This window comes from Cherax quadricarinatus, chromosome 10 (genome assembly GCF_038502225.1).
Source record: "Cherax quadricarinatus isolate ZL_2023a chromosome 10, ASM3850222v1, whole genome shotgun sequence".
NCBI classification, from domain to species: domain Eukaryota; kingdom Metazoa; phylum Arthropoda; class Malacostraca; order Decapoda; family Parastacidae; genus Cherax; species Cherax quadricarinatus.
The window spans coordinates 27,591,980-27,614,055 of NC_091301.1; the positions used below are offsets into that span (position 1 = coordinate 27,591,980).

At 47.1% G+C, this 22,076-nt stretch overlaps 1 protein-coding gene across 2 annotated transcripts in view; it reads right to left on the bottom strand.

The window, feature by feature from the left end:
• Positions 1-21,357, bottom strand: part of LOC128687796 (uncharacterized) — a 300,033-nt gene extending 278,676 nt beyond the window's left edge. For both annotated transcript variants that reach the window (XM_070083739.1, XM_070083738.1), the window contains exon 1: positions 21,233-21,357. In XM_070083739.1, the coding sequence (XP_069939840.1) occupies positions 21,233-21,235 (3 nt within the window). In that variant the 5' untranslated portion in view covers positions 21,236-21,357. The remainder of the gene's footprint in view (positions 1-21,232) is intronic.
• Between the last annotated feature and the right edge of the window lie 719 nt (positions 21,358-22,076).

A 22,076-nucleotide genomic window follows, 5' to 3' on the forward strand; every position in this document is an offset into this window, starting at 1 on the left:
TAACACCTGACTCACCATGTGTAACACCTGACTCACCATGTGTAACACCTGACTCACCATGTGTAACACCTGACTCACCATGTGTAACACCTGACTCACCATGTGTAACACCTGACTCACCATGTGTAACACCTGACTCACCATGTGTAACACCTGACTCACCATGTGTAACACCTGACTCACCATGTGTAACACCTGACTCACCATGTGTAACACCTGACTCACCATGTATAACACCTGACTCATCATGTGTAACACCTGACTCACCATGTGTAACACCTGACTCACCATGTGTAACACCTGACTCACCATGTGTAACACCTGACTCATCATGTGTAACACCTGACTCACCATGTGTAACACCTGACTCACCATGTGTAACACCTGACTCACCATGTGTAACACCTGACTCACCATGTGTAACACCTGACTCACCATGTGTAACACCTGACTCACCATGTGTAACACCTGACTCACCATGCGTAACACGTGGCTCACCATGTGTAATACGTGGCTCACAATGCATAACATGTGGCTCACCATGTGTAACACCTGACTCACCATGTGTAACACCTGACTCACCATGCATAACACGTGGCTCACCATGTGTAGTAACACCTGACTCATCATGTGTAACACCTGACTCACCATGTGTAACACGTGGGTCACCATGTGTAACACCTGACTCACTGTGTGTAACACCTGACTCATCATGTGTAACACCTGACTCACCATGCATAACACGTGGCTCACCATGTGTAACACCTGACTCACCATAGGTAACACCAGACTCATCGTGTGTAACACGTGACTCACCATGCATAACACATGACTCACCATGTGTAACACCTGACTCACCACGTGTAACACCTGACTCACCAAGTGTAACACCTGACTCACCATGTGTAACACCTGATTCACCATGCATAACACGTGGCTCACCATGTGTAACACGTGGCTCACCATGTGTAACACCTGACTCACCATGTGTAACACGTTACTCACCATGTGTAACACCTGACTCACCATGTGTAACACGTGGCTCACCATGTGTAACACCTGACTCACCATGTGTAACACGTGGCTCACCATGTGTAACACCTGACTCACCATGTGTAACACGTGGCTCACCATGTGTAACACCTGGCTCACCATGTGTAACACATGATTCACCATGTGTAACACCCGACTCACCATGTGTAACACCTGACTCACCATGTGTAACACGTGGCTCAGCATGTGTAACACCTGACTCACCATGTGTAACACCTGACTCACCATGTGTAACACCTGACTCACCATGTGTAACACCTGACTCACCATGTGTAACACCTGACTCACCATGTGTAACACGTGGCTCACCATGTGTAACACCTGACTCACCATGTGTAACACCTGACTCACCATGTGTAACACCTGACTCACCATGTGTAACACCTGACTCACCATGTGTAACACCTGACTCACCATGTGTAACACGTGGCTCACCATGTGTAACACCTGACTCACCATGTGTAACACCTGACTCACCATGTGTAACACCTGACTCACCATGTGTAACACCTGGCTCACCATGTGTAACACCTGACTCACCATGTGTAACACCTGACTCACCATGTGTAACACCTGACTCACCATGTGTAACACCTGACTCACCATGTGTAACACCTGACTCACCATGTGTAACACCTGACTCACCATGTGTAACACCTGACTCATCATGTGTAACACCTGACTCACCATGTGTAACACCTGACTCACCATGTGTAACACCTGACTCACCATGTGTAACACCTGACTCATCATGTGTAACACCTGACTCACCATGTGTAACACCTGACTCACCATGTGTAACACCTGACTCACCATGTGTAACACCTGACTCACCATGTGTAACACCTGACGCACCATGTGTAACACCTGACTCACCATGTGTAACACCTGACTCACCATGTGTAACACCTGACTCACCATGTGTAACACCTGACTCACCATGTGTAACACCTGACTCACCATGTGTAACACCTGACTCACCCTCATCACACAATCTGGCTTAATGTTCCTGCCTTAATTTTCTTAAAAGGATCCCAACAACATTTTTTAACAATTCCTGTAACTCTAGAAATACTTATTTTCTTAAAGTCAGTTTACGTAATGTTGGTTTGTTTATGTAATGTTGGTTTGTTTATGTAATGTTGGTTTGTTTACGTAATGTTGGTTTGTTTACGTAATGTTGGTTTGTTTATGTAATGTTGGTTTGTTTATGTAAGGTTGGTTTGTTTATGTAAGGTTGGGTTTGTTTATGATAGATTGTAATGTTGATAAATTAGACACATGTGCAACTCTTGGGTATCTTTATTGAGGAAACGTTTCGCCACACAGTGGCTTCATCAGTCCATACAAAGGAGAATCTTGAAGAATAGGAGGAGAATGAGGTAATCAGTCCCTCAACCTTGACTCAAGGTTGAGGGACTGATTACCTCATTCTCCTCCTATTCTTCAAGATTCTCCTTTGTATGGACTGATGAAGCCACTGTGTGGCGAAACGTTTCCTCAATAAAGATACCCAAGAGTTGCACATGTGTCTAATTTATCAGCATGTCGGTTCTCTGAACCATTCATCTACAAGATTGTAATGTGTTCGATTGGGTTAGGCTATGTGAGGTTGGGTTAGGTTATGTGATGTTGGGAAATCTTAAGTAAGGTTGGGTTAGGTTATGTAAGGTTGGGCTAGGTTATGTGAGGTTGGGTTAGGTTATGTGAGGTTGGGTTTGGTTATGTAAGGTTGGGTTTGTTTATGATAGATTGTAATGTGTTCGATTGGGTTAGGCTATATGAGGTTGGGTTAGGTTATGTGATGTTGGGTTAGGTTATGTGAGGTTGGGTTAGGTTATGTGAGGTTGGGTTTGGTTATGTAAGGTTGGGTTAGGTTATGTAAGGTTGGGTTAGGTTATGTGAGTTTGGGTTAGCTTATGTGAGGATGTGTTAGGTTATGTATGGTTGGGTTAGGTTATGTAAGGTTGGGTTAGTTTATGTGAGGTTTGGTTAGGTTATGTGAGGTTGGGTTAGGTTATGTAAGGTTGGCTTGGGTTATGTAAGGTTGGTTTAGGTTATGTAAGGTTGGTTTAGGTTATGTGAGGTTGGGTTAAGTTATGTAAGGTTGGGTTAGGTTATGTGAGTTTGGGTTAGGTTATGTGAGGTTAGGTTATGTAAGTTTGGGTTAGGTTATGCGATGTTGGGTTAGGTTATGTAAGGCTGTGGTACGTTATGTAAGGTCGGGTTAGGTTATGTGAGGCTGGTTTAGGTTATGTGAGGTTGGGTTAGGTTATGTGAAGCTATGTTAGGTTATGTAAGTTTGGGTTAGGTTATATGAGGTTGGTTTAGGTTATGTGAGGTTGGGTTAGGTTATGTAAGGTTGGATTAGGTTACGCAAGGTTAGGTTAGGCTATGTAAGGTTGGGTTGGGTTATGTAAGTTTGGGTTAGGTTATGTGAGGTTGGTTTTGGTTATGTGAGGTTGGGTTAGGTTATGTAAGGTTGGGTTAGGTTATGTAAGGTTGGGTTAGGTCATGTGAGGTTGGGTTAGCTTATGTAAGGTTGGGTTAGGTTATGTAAGGCTGGGTTAGGTTATGTAAGGTTGGGTTAGTTTATGTGAGGTTGAGTTATGTTATGTGAGGTTAGGTTAGGTTTCATATCTATCCACAAGCAAGTAAGCTGGTAAAATACCACGATTCCTGTGTCAGCACCATGAGTGCGACGCCTGTGTCAGCATCATGAGTGCGACGCCTGTGTCAGCACCATGAGTGCGACGCCTGTGTCAGCATCATGAGTGCGAAGCCTGTGTCAGCACCATGAGTGTGACGCCTGTGTCAGCACCATGAGTGCGACACCTGTGTCAGCACCATGAGTGAGAGTAAGAATTAAACATTGAGATGTCCACGAATGCCACTGGTGTTACGAGACACTGGGTGGAAAAGCAACCCCACCCAGCCCTCACCTGCCTCGTAACGCAACTCCCTCTCGCTTTATTTCCTCACACCACTCCCCCCCACACCCCTCTCTTCCCCTTCCCCCTCTCTCTCCCTTCATGGGGAAGCTCTATACCCGTAGAGGTCACATTTCACCTGCAGAATTCAAACTTGATTCACTGGAAAGGCCAGTTGCGCCAATTATGTAGATCAAGAGCCCTTCATCAATATCAAGAAATTTCCCATGAGGGAAATATGGATCAGTTGCTTGTTTGTTGTTAAGAATGCGACTCGATGCTTGACTTGTGGTTGATGCTATATTCAGTAAACATTATGGCTGATGCTAGGCTCAGTAATCATAAATGGGGTTGATTTCAGGTTCAGTAAACATCATCGTGGTTGTTGGTTGAAACATGTGGAAGTTGGAATAAATCCAGGAGAGACATAAACATGTGTTCATCTGTTGGAGGTTTATTTAAACACTGACAAGTGTTTACTGCCCTTCAAAGTTTTCAATCATGTGAAAATCTGTTTACAGTTTTGTGGAAGTTTGTGTTCATGGACCCACATCTCCCACCAAGGAAACAACAGTAAATATTTCAAGTTGCGTCTATATCAGCAAACTGTGTTCTATAACTGTGACCATTATTCATTGTTTGGGTAAACATTTCCTAAACACTGTGAAAATTAACATTCATCAAGGGATATAAGCCTGAATATTAATTTAGGGAGGTCTTAAAGAGTCATCATGAAATGACTGAGAATATAAATACTAGGCTGTTAACTTTGGGAACGAAATTATGTAGTAGATATTGGAATGTTACTGGAACTGAGGTGAGGTGCTGAAGGCAGCTTGATAACAAGCCATTGTTGTTTGAGAGAGGCACGTGAGTGAAGGCTTCTGGAGGAGGTTTTATTCAGTACGTGTCAACAACCGAAGTCTTCAGCTCAGGCCACAAAATACCTACCTGGCACAGCTGCAGGAGCAGTGTAGAGGCCACCTGCGAACTATTTAAAATAAACACATAGCCAGTCTACGCTAGCTTCCCTACAGTGAGAAGTATATGGAACTGAAGTCATTCCAAGTGTGATCATCTTATTTCTTGCGTAGTCAAACAGCCGCATTCTTGATCAGGCCAGTTAGGTGCGGTGTTGAAACACCAGTTAGGGTAGGATATTATTTAGTTTTTGTCTATAACAAGCGATTGCTCATGTATTATAGTATTTTTTATGTTGCTGTTAGCTTTGGGTATACAAAGAATTATTAACCTTGCCTCTAGGCTGCAGGTACGCACTCATATTATAGTATTTTACAGGTATTAATCTCCACCATTCGCTCTGTAGACCTCGCCCTGTGCAGTCGCAGAAGCTCTGACTCGTCTTTCCAGTCTCCCTAAGATCCCCGTTGGGGAGGGGAATCTATTCTTCAGTCATCACCTTTAAAGATTAAGCCATCCGATGGAGTTATCAAGGACTCTACCAAACTTGCCCATGCTGCTGCTGTAAACACCTGCTTGCAGGTAAAATTTACAGCTATCCACTCTTTGAAAGACTCCTTCATTGTCATCTGTACTAACGATAATGAAGTTTCGGAACTCATGGACGACACCGCAATGAAGACTCTCAGTGACCGACAATTCAACGTATCTCCTTCACCTTTCCTGCTTGCAAAACTTTCTGTTTTTGTCAAACAGTTGGACAAGATCATTGCATCCCTATCGACTGTTGACATGAAGACCTCTATCGAGGAGCAAAACACTTGGGCCTCAACTGACAACATTACAAAAATTCCAAAAGCTTCTTCAAAATCGAATGACCAAGTATACCCTAGAGCAAGCCACCCACTGGTCGCATGAAACCTTGGCGCTCACAATTCAAGAAGCACAAGATAATCAAAATACAAGCGAATCACGACTCTAATTAACATCATAGCCAAAACCATCTTTCAAAAAAACTCCACAACGGAATCCTCACTGACGATATAAGAAGTTTTGTCACCTCGTAACTCCACAAATCTACCAAGACCTCAATCGACCAATCACCTTCAAGCTGCTACCCCTCTCCACCTCCCTACTTCCTTGCCGTCCTATGATTTGCCTGTTTTCCTGCCTTCGTTCGCCATGCTTCACAATGCCTTGCTGCTGGGTTTAACCCCGGCTCTTTATTTACGACTCAAGATCTTCCTATTCTTCGTTTGTCCCCACTTCCCAGCTCACCCACTTGTGGGTCTTACCTGAGAGTCTCTTCGTTCGCTTCGTCTCCACTATTATGGGGGGTTCACATTGAAGGGGGTTACCCTAAGGTCAAGCTAGCCAGAGGTAGCCAACTAGGATAGTCATAACTATGAACAGCGGCTATATTCAGTTACGGTAAATCTGTTCTTAAGCATATGGGCCTCCGTCTTAAATTACGAAAAAAAAGGGTTTAAGTGAAAATTTGTGAGGGCTGAAGCCTTAATTCAGCTGTCAGAGCAGTGGTTGCCTCATATTTAAGAGGTCCTCATAGGTTTCCACACTCGAGTAAAGCTATAAAGTGAATGTATCTGGAACATAAGCACATACGTTTGATGGGGGTGATCACTTTCTCACTACCGCCTCATTGTCATAATACTGATGGTACACAGTATCGACATGTTAATTTATAAGACATGTAATTCTCTTGTCTACTGAAGAAGTCTTGTGCAGGCGAAACATCTCGGCAATAAAGATACCCAAATGTTGCAAGTGTACCATTTATACAGAGTTCATTACAGAGTTCTTTAATTTTTGAGATTACTGTAAGTGCTACAGTTACGTTCAGTAACCTTTATATAAGCCCTGTAGTTCAGTTACCTGATGTAAGTATTACAGTCAAGCTTAGTCACCTTGGATCCCAGAAACTGGAGTTACCCTCTCCTTAAGTTAAATATGATTACCTCCTATTTTCCAGGCACTTTATGACCCCGACCGATTTAGAGCTTTCCTATAATAATAATAATAATAATAATAATAATAATAATAATAATAATAATAATAATAATAATAATAATAATAATAATAATAATAATAATAATAATTTACATTTAATAAATTATAAATGCTTTTTAAAAGGTACAGCCATATTAGTAATATATCATTTAATGTTGCAGTACTAGTGACGGTGGGAGCAAGAAGTAGCTGGAACCCAAGAAACTTGAAAATAAAACTAATTGCATATGAAAAACATTATTGCAATAACGTGAGACCTGGTTTATTTTGAAAAATAGTGACATGTCTGCTGAATGTTACATATAAGGCTATAAATTATACCACACTGATAGATTTAACAGGAAAGGGGTGGCGTGACTATGTATGTTAAGGAAATTTAAAATATTGCATCATAACTGATATAAAAGTGGAAAGAGCAGACACGGAATCTGGCTGCAATTTCTCGATGAGAATGAGTTTAATATGTTCACAACTAATATGTTCGCACCTAGGATTACTTAGGTGCAATATATAGTAACGATCATATTTAACTCCTGTGGGACGAAATTGCTAAGGCATCTAGATATGGACTCAGGAAGGTTATTGCAGTTGACGTGTTAAATGTCTCCACTATGTGGCACCAGTCACTGGGGGAATCCAAGATCAGCTGGTTAGTAGCACTAGACATTGCTGGTGCCTTCGACAGGGTACAATATCAGGGACTCGGCAAAACTACAACCATTTGGAGTCTGGCTCTGCACTACATCTCCTTAGTGACTATCTTCAAAATATATCTCTTAGAGCAGGTCTCAATGGTGCAGAGTCTACAAGCCGCCCAACTGGTGAGAATCTTGCACAAGGAAGAGTGTTTGGTTTATTATTATGGAATGTTTACTTCAATGATCTACTCCACCTCATCCTCATGCTAATGACATTTACTTATACACGAGAGGAGAGACCTGCCGCTCTCAGGTTGGTGATATAAGTCTCACCAACCTAGAGTTATATCAACCTGGGGAAAACGATACTTCGTAACATTTGTTTTTGAGAAAGCACAAATGATGATGGTCTCTAGGCAGCATAATGTCAATGCTGAACCTGTGGTAATAATGAATGAAAGAATGTTGGAATCCGGGAATGAGGTGGATATTCTACATGTGAAATTTTATTCCAACATATTTACGAAGAATCACATGATAAATCTCGTAAGCAGAGCAGCCAAGAAATAAGCCACTAGTAAGTACACTTTCACCTTGAATATTCTCCAACTTCTTGGACTGGCTTCCTTCACCCCCCCCCCTCCTCTCATCTGCGACTTTTGGCCAAATGGAGAACTGTATAAGAGACATTTCTCATCTGGACCCAGTTTCGTTGGATATGTTATCTCAGCAGAGCCTTCAAGATCAGAAAGATGTAGGTAGACATACCGTGATGATGAGAGCCAAAGTTATCAAAGTTATCAAAGTTATCAAGTGCCACACTTGGCTTCACGTTATAGCCAGCAACAAGACAACCTTTATTCCACACGACGGGCAGCACACGGTACCCACACTCTGTATCTTTCTCAAGAACATAACTTCATCAGTGATCATTCCTTCCTAGAATGACTCGAGTTTGAAACATGATCATATATCATTCAAACATTAATGAAGTAAAGTTAAGTGACCAAATGAAATGTTTGACCCACAGCTGGTTACTAGGTCATCCTGTTGTGATGAATGTTTGACCCACAGCTGGTTACTAGGTCATCCTGTTGTGATGAATGTTTGACCCACAGCTGGTTACTAGGTCATCCTGTTGTGATAAATGTTTGACCCACAGCTGGTTACTAGGTCATCCTGTTGTGATAAATGTTTGACCCACAGCTGGTTACTAGGTCATCCTGTTGTGATAAATGTTTGACCCACAGCTGGTTACTAGGTCATCCTGTTGTGATGAATGTTTGATCCACAGCTGGTTACTAGGTCATCCTGTTGTGATGAATGTTTGACCCACAGCTGGTTACTAGGTCATCCTGTTGTGATAAATGTTTGACCCACAGCTGGTTACTAGGTCATCCTGTTGTGATGAATGTTTGACCCACAGCTGGTTACTAGGTCATCCTGTTGTGATAAATGTTTGACCCACAGCTGGTTACTAGGTCATCCTGTTGTGATAAATGTTTGACCCACAGCTGGTTACTAGGTCATCCTGTTGTGATGAATGTTTGACCCACAGCTGGTTACTAGGTCATCCTGTTGTGATAAATGTTTGACCCACAGCTGGTTACTAGGTCATCCTGTTGTGATAAATGTTTGACCCACAGCTGGTTACTAGGTCATCCTGTTGTGATGAATGTTTGACCCACAGCTGGTTACTAGGTCATCCTGTTGTGATGAATGTTTGACCCACAGCTGGTTACTAGGTCATCCTGTTGTGATAAATGTTTGACCCACAGCTGGTTACTAGGTCATCCTGTTGTGATGAATGTTTGACCCACAGCTGGTTACTAGGTCATCCTGTTGTGATAAATGTTTGACCCACAGCTGGTTACTAGGTCATCCTGTTGTGATAAATGTTTGACCCACAGCTGGTTACTAGGTCATCCTGTTGTGATGAATGTTTGACCCACAGCTGGTTACTAGGTCATCCTGTTGTGATAAATGTTTGACCCACAGCTGGTTACTAGGTCATCCTGTTGTGATAAATGTTTGACCCACAGCTGGTTACTAGGTCATCCTGTTGTGATGAATGTTTGACCCACAGCTGGTTACTAGGTCATCCTGTTGTGATGAATGTTTGACCCACAGCTGGTTACTAGGTCATCCTGTTGTGATAAATGTTTGACCCACAGCTGGTTACTAGGTCATCCTGTTGTGATGAATGTTTGACCCACAGCTGGTTACTAGGTCATCCTGTTGTGATGAATGTTTGACCCACAGCTGGTTACTAGGTCATCCTGTTGTGATGAATGTTTGACCCACAGCTGGTTACTAGGTCATCCTGTTGTGATAAATGTTTGACCCACAGCTGGTTACTAGGTCATCCTGTTGTGATGAATGTTTGACCCACAGCTGGTTACTAGGTCATCCTGTTGTGATGAATGTTTGACCCACAGCTGGTTACTAGGTCATCCTGTTGTGATAAATGTTTGACCCACAGCTGGTTACTAGGTCATCCTGTTGTGATAAATGTTTGACCCACAGCTGGTTACTAGGTCATCCTGTTGTGATAAATGTTTGACCCACAGCTGGTTACTAGGTCATCCTGTTGTGATAAATGTTTGACCCACAGCTGGTTACTAGGTCATCCTGTTGTGATAAATGTTTGACCCACAGCTGGTTACTAGGTCATCCTGTTGTGATAAATGTTTGACCCACAGCTGGTTACTAGGTCATCCTGTTGTGATAAATGTTTGACCCACAGCTGGTTACTAGGTCATCCTGTTGTGATAAATGTTTGACCCACAGCTGGTTACTAGGTCATCCTGTTGTGATGAATGTTTGACCCACAGCTGGTTACTAGGTCATCCTGTTGTGATAAATGTTTGACCCACAGCTGGTTACTAGGTCATCCTGTTGTGATAAATGTTTGACCCACAGCTGGTTACTAGGTCATCCTGTTGTGATGAATGTTTGACCCACAGCTGGTTACTAGGTCATCCTGTTGTGATGAATGTTTGACCCACAGCTGGTTACTAGGTCATCCTGTTGTGATAAATGTTTGACCCACAGCTGGTTACTAGGTCATCCTGTTGTGATGAATGTTTGACCCACAGCTGGTTACTAGGTCATCCTGTTGTGATAAATGTTTGACCCACAGCTGGTTACTAGGTCATCCTGTTGTGATGAATGTTTGACCCACAGCTGGTTACTAGGTCATCCTGTTGTGATAAATGTTTGACCCACAGCTGGTTACTAGGTCATCCTGTTGTGATGAATGTTTGACCCACAGCTGGTTACTAGGTCATCCTGTTGTGATAAATGTTTGACCCACAGCTGGTTACTAGGTCATCCTGTTGTGATAAATGTTTGACCCACAGCTGGTTACTAGGTCATCCTGTTGTGATAAATGTTTGACCCACAGCTGGTTACTAGGTCATCCTGTTGTGATGAATGTTTGACCCACAGCTGGTTACTAGGTCATCCTGTTGTGATAAATGTTTGACCCACAGCTGGTTACTAGGTCATCCTGTTGTGATAAATGTTTGACCCACAGCTGGTTACTAGGTCATCCTGTTGTGATAAATGTTTGACCCACAGCTGGTTACTAGGTCATCCTGTTGTGATAAATGTTTGACCCACAGCTGGTTACTAGGTCATCCTGTTGTGATAAATGTTTGACCCACAGCTGGTTACTAGGTCATCCTGTTGTGATAAATGTTTGACCCACAGCTGGTTACTAGGTCATCCTGTTGTGATGAATGTTTGACCCACAGCTGGTTACTAGGTCATCCTGTTGTGATAAATGTTTGACCCACAGCTGGTTACTAGGTCATCCTGTTGCCTATTTGCATGTTCCATAAATATAAAGACTTTATTGTTTATATGCTCTATATAATTGTGGTAGCATAATACTTCTAGTGGTAAAGATTTTGAAATGCCTAATTTCGGAATAGATTTATTAACAACAACAATACATATTTATTTAAAATCTTCCTCTTAATGTGATTGATAATTGCACTCTCAGTGCTGAAAGATATATATATATATATATATATATATATATATATATATATATATATATATATATATATATATATTGCATACACGAATTTTCACTTGACCTATATGGCAAGATGAGCGTTGCTATTTAAGCCAAGATCGCAAGTTCTGCCTATTCGGCACGACACACACACACATATATATATATATATATATATATATATATATATATATATATATATATATATATATAGAGAGAGAGAGAGAGAGAGAGAGAGAGAGAGAGCGAAAGAAAGAAAGATTTCGTTCGGATTTTTAACCCCGGAGGGTTAGCCACCCACGATAACCCAAGAAAGTCAGTGCATCATCGAGGACTGTCTAACTTATTTCCTTTGGGGTCCTCAATCTTGTCCCACAGGATGCGACCCACACCAGTTGACTAACACCCAGGTACCTATTTGCTGCTAGGTGAACAGGACAACAGGTTTAAGGAAACGTGTCGAAATGTTTCCACCCGCTGGGAACGCCGGGAATCGAACCCGGGCCCTCCGTGTGTGAAGCGGGAGCTTTAGCCACCAGGCCACCGGGCCTCACCGGGCAATCTTATTCTCTCTGTTTAAAGAAAAGAGGATACAAATACAATCTCAGAGATGAATAAATTATACAGGTTAGGAGGAGAATAAATCATATAAGATCCGAGTCACTAGTGACGTGGTCCTCGGACAACTTAAATAATGGAAACCAAACAAGTCACCCGGCCCTGACGAGTGGTTTTCAGGGGTTTAAGAGGAATGTAACGAGGAACTTGATAAACATTAGCTAAGCTCTTCAACAGATCACCTCCAACAAGCATCGTTGTGGGTCAGTGAAAATGACAAATGTGATACTCATTTATGAGGTAGGGGATATATTCTTAGTTTGGAATTATAGACCAGTCAATCTACCCTCAACTGTAGGAAAGTTAATGGAATCAATAATTGCTAATGCAATTCTTAATACCTTGAAAGATATAATTTGATCAATGATTATCAACACGGTTTTACGAAGGGGCGTTCTTGCCTTACGAATTTACTAGCTTTTTTCACCAGGTTAGCGAAGGCAGTTAACCAAGACCTTTGATAAAATTATACACAGGAGGCTAATGAAGAAAGCTGCACCCGGTGTAGGAGAAATTATCTCCTGGGTAGTCATGGATGACTGATAGTCTACAGTGTGAATAAATGGGGAGAAATCCGAATGGGGACTCAATACCAGTGATGCGCTACAGGAGTCAGTATTGGTACCCTTTGCTGTTCACAGTATTCATAAATGACACAGATAGGGAATAAATAGCGACAGAAGTAAGTTGTCGATGATACAAAAGTAGGCCGTCAAATGATTTCTGATGAGTACATTAGAAACGCACAGTATTAACTGGATAGGCTGATGCGGTCAAAGTGGAAGATGCAGTTTATGCAGACAAATATAAGATTCAAACAATAAGAATAAAAAATAACTAAGGTACTTATAAGCTTAATAATGAAGATCTTAGTCAAACTGACTGTGAAAAAGATCTACGAATTATGGTCAGCACAACTTTAAAGCCAAGACAACAGTGCGTAGGTGTTCGCAGTAAAGCTAATATAATTCTTGGCTTCACATCAAGATGTATAATATTAAAAATGCTCAGGTTTTACTTAAGCTTTATATATCTTTGGTTAGACCTCATTTAAATTATGCTGCTCAGTTCTGGTCTCCATACAGAATGGACACAGATGCGCTGAAAAATATACAGAGAAGGATGATGAAGTTGATCCCATGTATCAAAAACCTTTAGTACGAGAATAGACTGAAGGCACTGAATTTGGACTCCAGAAGGACTTAGAATTAAAGGGGGGATATAAATGCCATGCATAAACAAACACTAATACAAAAGGGGATATAAATGACATGTTGAAAGTATCTAACCAAGACTGGATTCCCAACAATAGGTTCAAGTTGGACAAATTTAGATTTACAAGGGATATAGGAATACTATTACTACTACTACTACTACTACTACTACTACTACTCCGCTGCGCTGCTGCCTGCCGCCGCCGCGCCGCGCTGCCGCCTGCCGCCGCCGCCGCGCCACCGCCGCTGCCGCTGCCGCCGCTGCCAGCTGCCACCGCCGCCGCCTGCCTGCTGCCACCGCTGTCCGCCTGCCGCGCCGCCTACCGCTGCCGCCGCCGCTGCCGCTGCCAGCGCCGCCGCCGCCGCCGCACGCTGCCGCGCCGGCCGCCGTTGCCGCGCCGCTGCCGCCGCCGCCGCCCGCCTGCGCGCCGCGCGCCGCGCCGCTGCTGCCGCTGCCACTGCCGCTGCCGCTGCCGCCGCTGCTGCTACCGCCGCTGCCGCCGCTGCCGCCGCCGCTACTGCCGCCTACCGCTGCCGCGCTGCTGCTGCTGCCTGCTGCCGCGCTGCCGCCGCCTGCCGCTGCCGCCGCCGCCTCGCCGCCGCCGCCGCCGCTGCTGCCGCTGCCGCCTGCGCGCCGCTGCCTGCCGCCGCCGCTGCTGCTGCCGCCTTGCCGCTGCTGCCGGGCCGCTGCCGCCTGCCGCCGCTGCCACCTGCCGCCGCGCCGCCTGCCGGCTGCCGCCGCCGCCGCCTGCCACCGCTGCCGCCGCCGCCTGCCGCCGCCTGCCTGCTGCCTGCCGCCGCCTGCGCCGCCTACCGCCGCTGCCGCCGCTGCCGCTGCCGCCACTGCTGCTGCTGCTGCCGCGCCGCCGCCGCTGCCGCCGCGCCGTTGCCACCGCCGCCGCTGCCGCTGCTGCCGCCGCTGCTGCCGCTGCCGCCGCCTGCCGCCGCCGGCTGCCGCCGCCACCGCGCTGCCGCCGCCTGCCGCCGCTACCGCTGCCGTCCGCCGCCGCCGCCACCGCTGCCGCCGACCGCTGCCGCCTGCCTGCTGCCGCGCTGCTGCCGCCGCCGCCGCCGCTGCTGCTGCCGCCGCCGCCTGCCGCTGCCGCCACCGCCGCTGCCGCCGCCGCCGCTGCCGCCTCGCCACCGCCGCTGCTACCGCTGCCGCTGCCTGCCGCCGCCACCGCTGCCGCTACCGCCGCCGCTGCCGCTGCCTGCCGCGCCTGCTGCCACCGCCGCCGCCTGCCGCCGCTGCCGCCGCCGCCGCCGCCGCCTGCCGCTACTGCTGCCGCTGCCGCCGCCGCCACTGCCGCCTCCGCGCCGCCGCTGCCGCCGCCTGCCGCTGCCGCTGCCGCTGCCGCTGCTAGCTGCTGCCGCTGCCACGCTGCGCCTACCGCTGCCGCCTGCCGCCTGCTGCTGCCGCGCTGCCGCCGCCGCCTGCTGCCGCGCCGCCGTGCGCCTGCTGCCGCTGCTGCCGGGCCGCCGCTGCCGCCGCCACCGCTGCGCCACTGCGCTGCCGCCGCCGCCGCTGCCGCTGCCGCCGTGCCGCCGCGCCGCTGCCGCCGCCGCCGCCGCTGCCACGCTGCCTGCCTTGCACCGCCGCCGCCGCTGCTGCCACCGCTGCCGTACCGCCGCTGCGCCGCCGCCGCCACCGCCGTACCGCTGCCGCCGTGCTGCCGCCGCTGCTGCTACTGCTGCTGCTGCTGCTGCTGCTGCTACTGCTGCTACTGCTGCTGCTGCTGCTGCTACTGCTGCTGCTGCTGCTGCTGCTACTGCTCATGATGATATTATTATTATTATTGTTATCAGTGATGGAGAAACGCCTATTAATTAAAACTCAGTCTTATTTCCTACTTTACCTTTCGATAAAGAAAATCTTCCAACCATGTTGATACGTTCAGTGCCTGGTGTGTGGGTAGTAGTTGTGGTAGTTGCTGTTCAGGGTTTTAGTTATAGTAATTGCTGTTCTGAGTGGTAGTTGCTGTTATGGATGGTAGTTGTTGTAATTGCTGTTCTAGGTGGTAGTTATAGTTTTCTGTTCTAGGTGGTAGTTATAGTTGCTGTTCTGGGTGGTAGTTATAGTTTTCTGTTCTGGGTGGTAGTTATAGTTGCTGCTCTGGGTGGTAGTTATAGTTGCTGTTCTGGGTGGTAGTTGTGGTAAGTGATGTATTGGGTCGTAATTGTTGGAAGTGGTTTTCTAGGTACTGATTGTGGTATGTGGTTTTCTTATTGCTAATTGTGGAAGGTGATTCTCTTGTTGCTAATTGTGGCAGGTGGGTTTTCTGGTTGCTAGTTGTGGTTTGGTTTTCTGGTTGCGAGTTGTGATAGGTGATTTTCTGAATGCTAATTGTTGTTGGTGCTGTATTTTGGTGTTAATTATGCTAGGTAGTTTTCTGGTGTTAATTGAGGTAAATGGTTTTCTTGTGCTAATTGTGGTAGGTCGTTTTCTAGTGCTAATTGTGGTAGGTTTTCTGGTTGCTAGTTGTGGCAGGTTTTTTTTTTTGGTGCTAGTTGTGGTAGACGATTTTTCCATGGTAAAATTTACTAACAGTTAGTTATCGTGGGTGTCATGCTTTACAATGCTAATTAAAGTGGATACCCGTTATCAAGTCGCTAGTTGCGGTAGGCGGCCTGCGTGGTCGTTGTGGCAGTTACTGCTCTGGGTGCTGGTTAGGTTAGCTACCCTCTATTAAGTTGCAAGTTGTAATTGGTGTACCACTTTGGGTGGCTATATTTGTGGCATGGGAGAAGATTAGCTACAAGAGTAGGCGTTCACGCTATTAACGAACACAGTCTCGAACCTCCACCCCTCCTTGAGCGTAATGGCCGACACATGTTTAAGAGCATATAGATTTGGTTTTATTTTTAGTTATAGAGGGTGCCCTTATTAAAGAGTATTAGGAGGGGGGTCTGTCTACAGTCTAGTCGCAATTTTGTGCTCTGCCTCTAGGATTAGTTGATATTTTTGTTTATCGGTTTTTAGTTGTGTTTAGTCACTGTTGACTTACATTTTATGCTAATTTTCACGGTTTTCCAGATGGCGTTGTTAATGCGTGGTTCGTCGTACATCAACGCACATGCTACGTCTAGCGTCGTGCTGACGTGGGCTGTACTGTTCGTCAGCAACAGGGAAGTGTCTTCTGACAGTTTTTGTTAGATGCTGCTCAGTGAGTTAGCAAGGGCACTGTGGTAACTGTGCTGGGCAGACGTATTTAAGCATCCACTGGTTTACTGGTGCTATGTACCCGGGGTGAAGCATCAGCTGGCTTACTGGTGTTAGGTTTTCCAGTCCATTTGAAAACAATGGATCACTTTTTCGTGTCCGGTGGTGAGGTGTTCCTGCACTAAATCTACGACAGACGTTCGAGGCCAGGAAGCCCAGCTGATACTAACAAAAGTTCAGTGTCATTACCACATTCTACGAGTTTTCAAGCTCGACATTTAGAGTCTGGCCGACGTCATCAACATTCGATCCAGCAACATCGGCTCCTGTCATCTGGGTTGCCACCCATTGTGAAGTTCATACGTAACAATACTCTCCGTTTTTTCCTTCAGTCTGCTCTTTCTGATACACTTATTTTTACATGAATGTTCTGTTCTAATGTTTTTCTTTGTTATCTCTGAATTTTAGTTTGTTTTCCGATTTGGTCGATATTCTGCTGCCTTGTGTTTACTCTCGTTGAGCTTATTCGCTACGTTATTAATTAACACCTATGTATAATATTACGAACGACATGTATACTACAATCTGCAGGTTACAGGCGTGACACCAGAACGCGTTACATTAATCGTGACTAATGCAATGTGTGCTGGATTGATTAAGCTTCTAAGAGATGGAACACATGTCAAGGCTGAGGGACTGATTGTCTCATCTTACATTGTCTCCAGAATATAATCTATGTAATGAACTGAAAAAAAAAACACTGGTTGACGAAACGTCTTCATAATAGAGATAACCCAGTTGTTGCGCATGTGTTATTCCCCACAACACAACTAGCCATGGGCAAGAGCTCACTCCGACCTGACATCTGTACATCCCAGCAACACAGACACAATTATAAACATTAAAATCATATCATGTACCATCACGAAACATTGCTCACAAGTTCTGCGCAAAATATGTTTGTATGTGATACTAACATCAAAGAAAAGTTGAAAATGGTATTTCACTTTTTATGGGCGCTTTTAACATTTAAGTTTTTTCTGCACAGTATGCAGAAGGAAGTTCAATAAATGAGTCTTTCAGTGGTTAAAAAAAAATCTAAATTTCAGGCCACGCATACATTTTGTATGTTTGATAGGCTTCTCGTAGCTCTAGTCCGCTTCTTAACCCTCTTTTTCATTTGGTTTGACAGAACTCGTGCTTAAATGAAATGTTGACTTAATTAACCCTTACTGATGTTGTGGTTATAACAGGATCAGGTTTAACTTTGAATACACGTGAAGGTGAAGTAAAGTTTGTGTTCGTATTGCAGTCGAGAGAGTTGATGAGGCTACGTGTATACCCTCACAGTATTGTTTTTCTTTTCCGAAGATGTACTGACGGTTATAGGTGAATTAAAGAGCCAGAAAAGGCTAGTTAGTTCTATGCTAGCTTGTCAACACAGTAACACGGGAGTCGCAGGTGTGCACGAGTAAGGAGGCTGGCAGCACTGTTGTGTCTGGCCGGGGCCTCGCTGGCGGCCGTCCTCCTTACCCTGGAATCAACACCACAGCTTTGCGTATCGTCTTATGTCATTATTAACTCTTTAGTGGGGCGTGAAAGCTCATTATTTCTCATGAGTGTTTGGATGATTGCCGACCCGAGTGAGGAAAACTCCTCTCTCTTGCTCTCTCCATCTCTCGATCATGCTCGCTCTCTCTCAGACCCCCCCTCTCTCTTTATCAACGCCTCTTTCCTCCTCCCTGCCTCCATATCCATCCAAGGTGCTCCCCCGGCGGGTAATGCGCGGACACAGTAGCTGGTAGAGCGCAGGCCCAGCAGGAGCTGACGCAGGCGCTCTGATGCTGGCCAGAGTTCACTTGACGCATGGAGCACCCGACCAACAACTTCACAAGTAAAACTTGACGCACTTCTCACCAAAAGATGAAAATATAAACAGACGACAACCAAACTGCAAGCCCGATAACTGATGAATATGGTACTAATGGAAACTTGGGATGTGAAGGACATGAGAGAGGATGTGTAGATAGTGAAGGAGAACTGCAGGATAAGAAGGGGGGGAGGAGGGGCGTCACCGGATGAGAAATGTAGTACATTCAGAGTTGTTGCTGGTGTGGGGAGGGAAGGTGGGAAGGGAAGATGGAAGGGGAAAGGTAAGAGGGGAGGGGAAGGGTAGGTTGGAGGGAGAGGGAAGATGAGAGGAGGAGAGAAGTTGGGAGGGGATGTTATATGGGAGGAGAAAGGTAGGAGGTGACGGAGAGGGTGCAAACACTGGACCATTCTGGTGTGGTCAAGCTGGTGGTGGAGGGTCAAGCAACAGCTGGTGGTGGTGGAGGAGGATCAAGCAACAGCTGGTGGTGGTGGAGGTGGGTCAAGCAACAGCTGGTGGTGATGGAGGAGGGTCAAGCAACAGCTGGTGGTGGTGGAGGAGGGTCAAGCAACAGCTGGTGGTGAAGGGTCAAGCAACAGCTGGTGGTGGAGGGTCAAGCAACAGCTGGAGGTGGTGGAGGGTCAAGCAACAACTGGTGGTGGTGGAGGAGGGTCAAGCAACAGCTGGTGGTGGTGGAGGAAGGTCAAGCAACAGCTGGTGCTGGTGGAGCGTCAAGAAACAGCTGGTGCTGGTGAGAGGTCAAGCAACTGCTGGTGCTGGTGGAGGGGCAAGAAACAGCTGGTGGTGGAGGGTCAAACAACGGCTGGTGCTGGTGGAGCGTCAAGCAATAGCTGGTGGTGGTGGAGGGTCAAGCAACAGCTGGTGGTGGTGGAGGAGGGTCAAGCAAAAGCTGGTGGTGGTGGAGGGTCAAGCAACAGCTGGTGGTGGTGGAGGGTCAAGTAACAGTTGGTGCTTGTGGAAGGTCAAGCAACAGCTGGTGGTGGGGGATCAAGCAACAGCTGGTGGTGGAGGGTCAAGCAACAGCTGGTGGTGGTGGAGAGTCAAGCAACAGCTGGTGGTGGTGGAAGGTCAAGCAACAGCTGGTGGTGGTGGAGGAGGGTCAAGCAACAGCTGGTGGTGAAGGGTCAAGCAACAGCTGGTGGTGGAGGGCCAAGCAACAGCTGGTGGTGGTGAAGGGTTAAGCAACAGCTGGTGGTGGTGGAGGAGGGTCAAGCAACAGCTGGTGGTGGTGGAGGAGGGTCAAGCAACAGCTGGTGGTGATGGAGGAGGGTCAAGCAACAGCTGGTGGTGAAGGGTCAAGCAACAGCTGGTGGTGGAGGGTCAAGCAACAGCTGGTGGTGGTGGAGGGTTAAGCAACAGCTGTTGGTGGTGGAGGGTCAAGCAACAGCTGGTGGCGGTGGAGGAGGGTCAAGCAACAGCTGGTGCTGGTGGAGCGTCAAGACACAGCTGGTGCTGGTGAGAGGTCAAGCAACAGCTGGTGCTTGTGGAAGGTCAAGCAACAGCTGGTGGTGGAGGGTCAAGCAACAGCTGGTGGTGGAGAGTCAAGCAACAGCTGGTGGTGGAGGGTCAAGCAACAGCTGGTGGTGGTGGAGAGTCAAGCAACAGCTGGTGGTGGTGGAGAGTCAAGCAACAGCTGGTGGTTGTGGAGAGTCAAGCAACAGCTGGTGTCGGTGGAGAGTCAAGCAACAGCTGGTGGTGGTGGAGAGTCAGGCAACAGATGGTGTTGGTGGAGAGTCAAACAACAGCTGGTGTTGGTGGAGAGTCAAACAACAGCTGGTGGTGATGGAGAGTCAAACAACAGCTGGTGGTGGTGGAGAGTCAAGCAACAGCTGGTGTTGGCGGAGAGTCAAACAACAGCTGGTGTTGGTGGAGAGTCAAACAACAGCTGGTGTTGGTGGAGAGTCAAACAACAGCTGGTGGTGGTGGAGAGTCAAACAACAGCTGGTGTTGGTGGAGAGTCAAACAACAGCTGGTGTTGGTGGAGAGTCAAACAACAGCTGGTGTTGGTGGAGAGTCAAACAACAGCTGGTGTTGGTGGAGAGTCAAACAACAGCTGGTGGTGGTGGAGAGTCAAACAACAGCTGGTGTTGGTGGAGAGTCAAACAACAGCTAGTGTTGGTGGAGAGTCAAACAACAGCTGGTGTTGTTGGTGGGTCAAGTATGTCCGTTGAGAAGGAGGAATAAGAAGGACAATTAGCTAGCAGGAAGGTCAAGGGAGGAGAGAGAGAGAGAGACAGACAGACAGAGAGACAGAGAGAGAGATGTGATAGAAAGCGAGGGATCAGCAACAGATGGGAGAGGCTGGGTGGGAGGGCGATGAAACACAATAAGGGAGAGAAAGGATGGAAAAACGAAGCTTCGGCTGAAACTTGATGGAAGGGGGAGAGATAGAATATAAAAAGGAAGGTCGACAGAGAGAGAGAGAATGGCTATGAAGACAACTGCAGTGAGGGTAAGAGAGGGTCACCAAGGGTATGTTATCGGAGTGGGGGGGTTGAGAAGAGGAGAATGGTAGCAGGGGGTTGAGAGGGAAAATGGGGAAGGAGGAGCAGAATGTAAGCCAAGGCGGGGTGGATGAGGAGGGGAGGGGGAGGGGAAGGAGAGGGGAGCAGGCAGCAGGTTGGCAGATCGGGTGCGCACACACTATATACGAGCAGCAGCACAAACGACACACACACACACACACACTATTTACCAGCAGCACAAGCGACACACACACACCACAACAAGGTGGGCCAGGTCTGGCTATAGTTACCATGGCGGCTGTGTGCTTCCAGCGTCAGGCAAGCCGGTCTTGGAGGCGCTGTGGTAGACAGCAGGTGTAGGAACCAAGGAAGCTTGTCTCTGGACGCTCCCACCACCCTAGCAAAGACGACCAAGCCAGAGAGACCTGGCCAGGCTGAGGGGAGGGGCTGAGGGGAGAGGGGCGGTTCTTGCTGGCTGGGGAGGAAGGGAGGGGAGGTAGGAGGGACGCTGCCAGAGGAAGAGTGGGGTGCCATACGGGCGTGGATACATACACTGCCGCCAGAGGGCCACGTCCAGGGCCACCCTGGTAGAGGGCCACGTCCAGGGCCACCCTGGTAGAGGGCTACGTCCAGGGCAACCCAGGAAGAGGGCCATATCCAGGGTCATCCCTCTGAAGGTGCGTCAAGTGGCGTAGAAGAGTGTGACACGCAAGTCACACCCAGGTCATCTTCACGTCACACTCACGTCACCACGTCATTCCCAGGTCATAACGTCACACCAAGGTCAAGTCACATCCAGATCACCACTTCACACCCTGGTCACAACGTCACACCCAAGTCATAATATACAAAGGTCAAGTCACACCCAGGTCACGCCACACTAAGGCCACCACGTCACACCAAGGTCACGCTAAACCCGGGTCACAACGTCACATCAAGGTCACATCACACCCAGGTTACAACGTCATACCAAGGTCACCACGTCATTCCCAGGTTACCAAGTCACAACCAGGTCACATCACACCTAGGTCACCACATCACACTCAGATCACAACGTCACATCCAGGTTATTTTCATGTCGCTTCCGCGTCACACTCAGGTCACCTTGACGCCACACCCAGGTCATCTTCACGT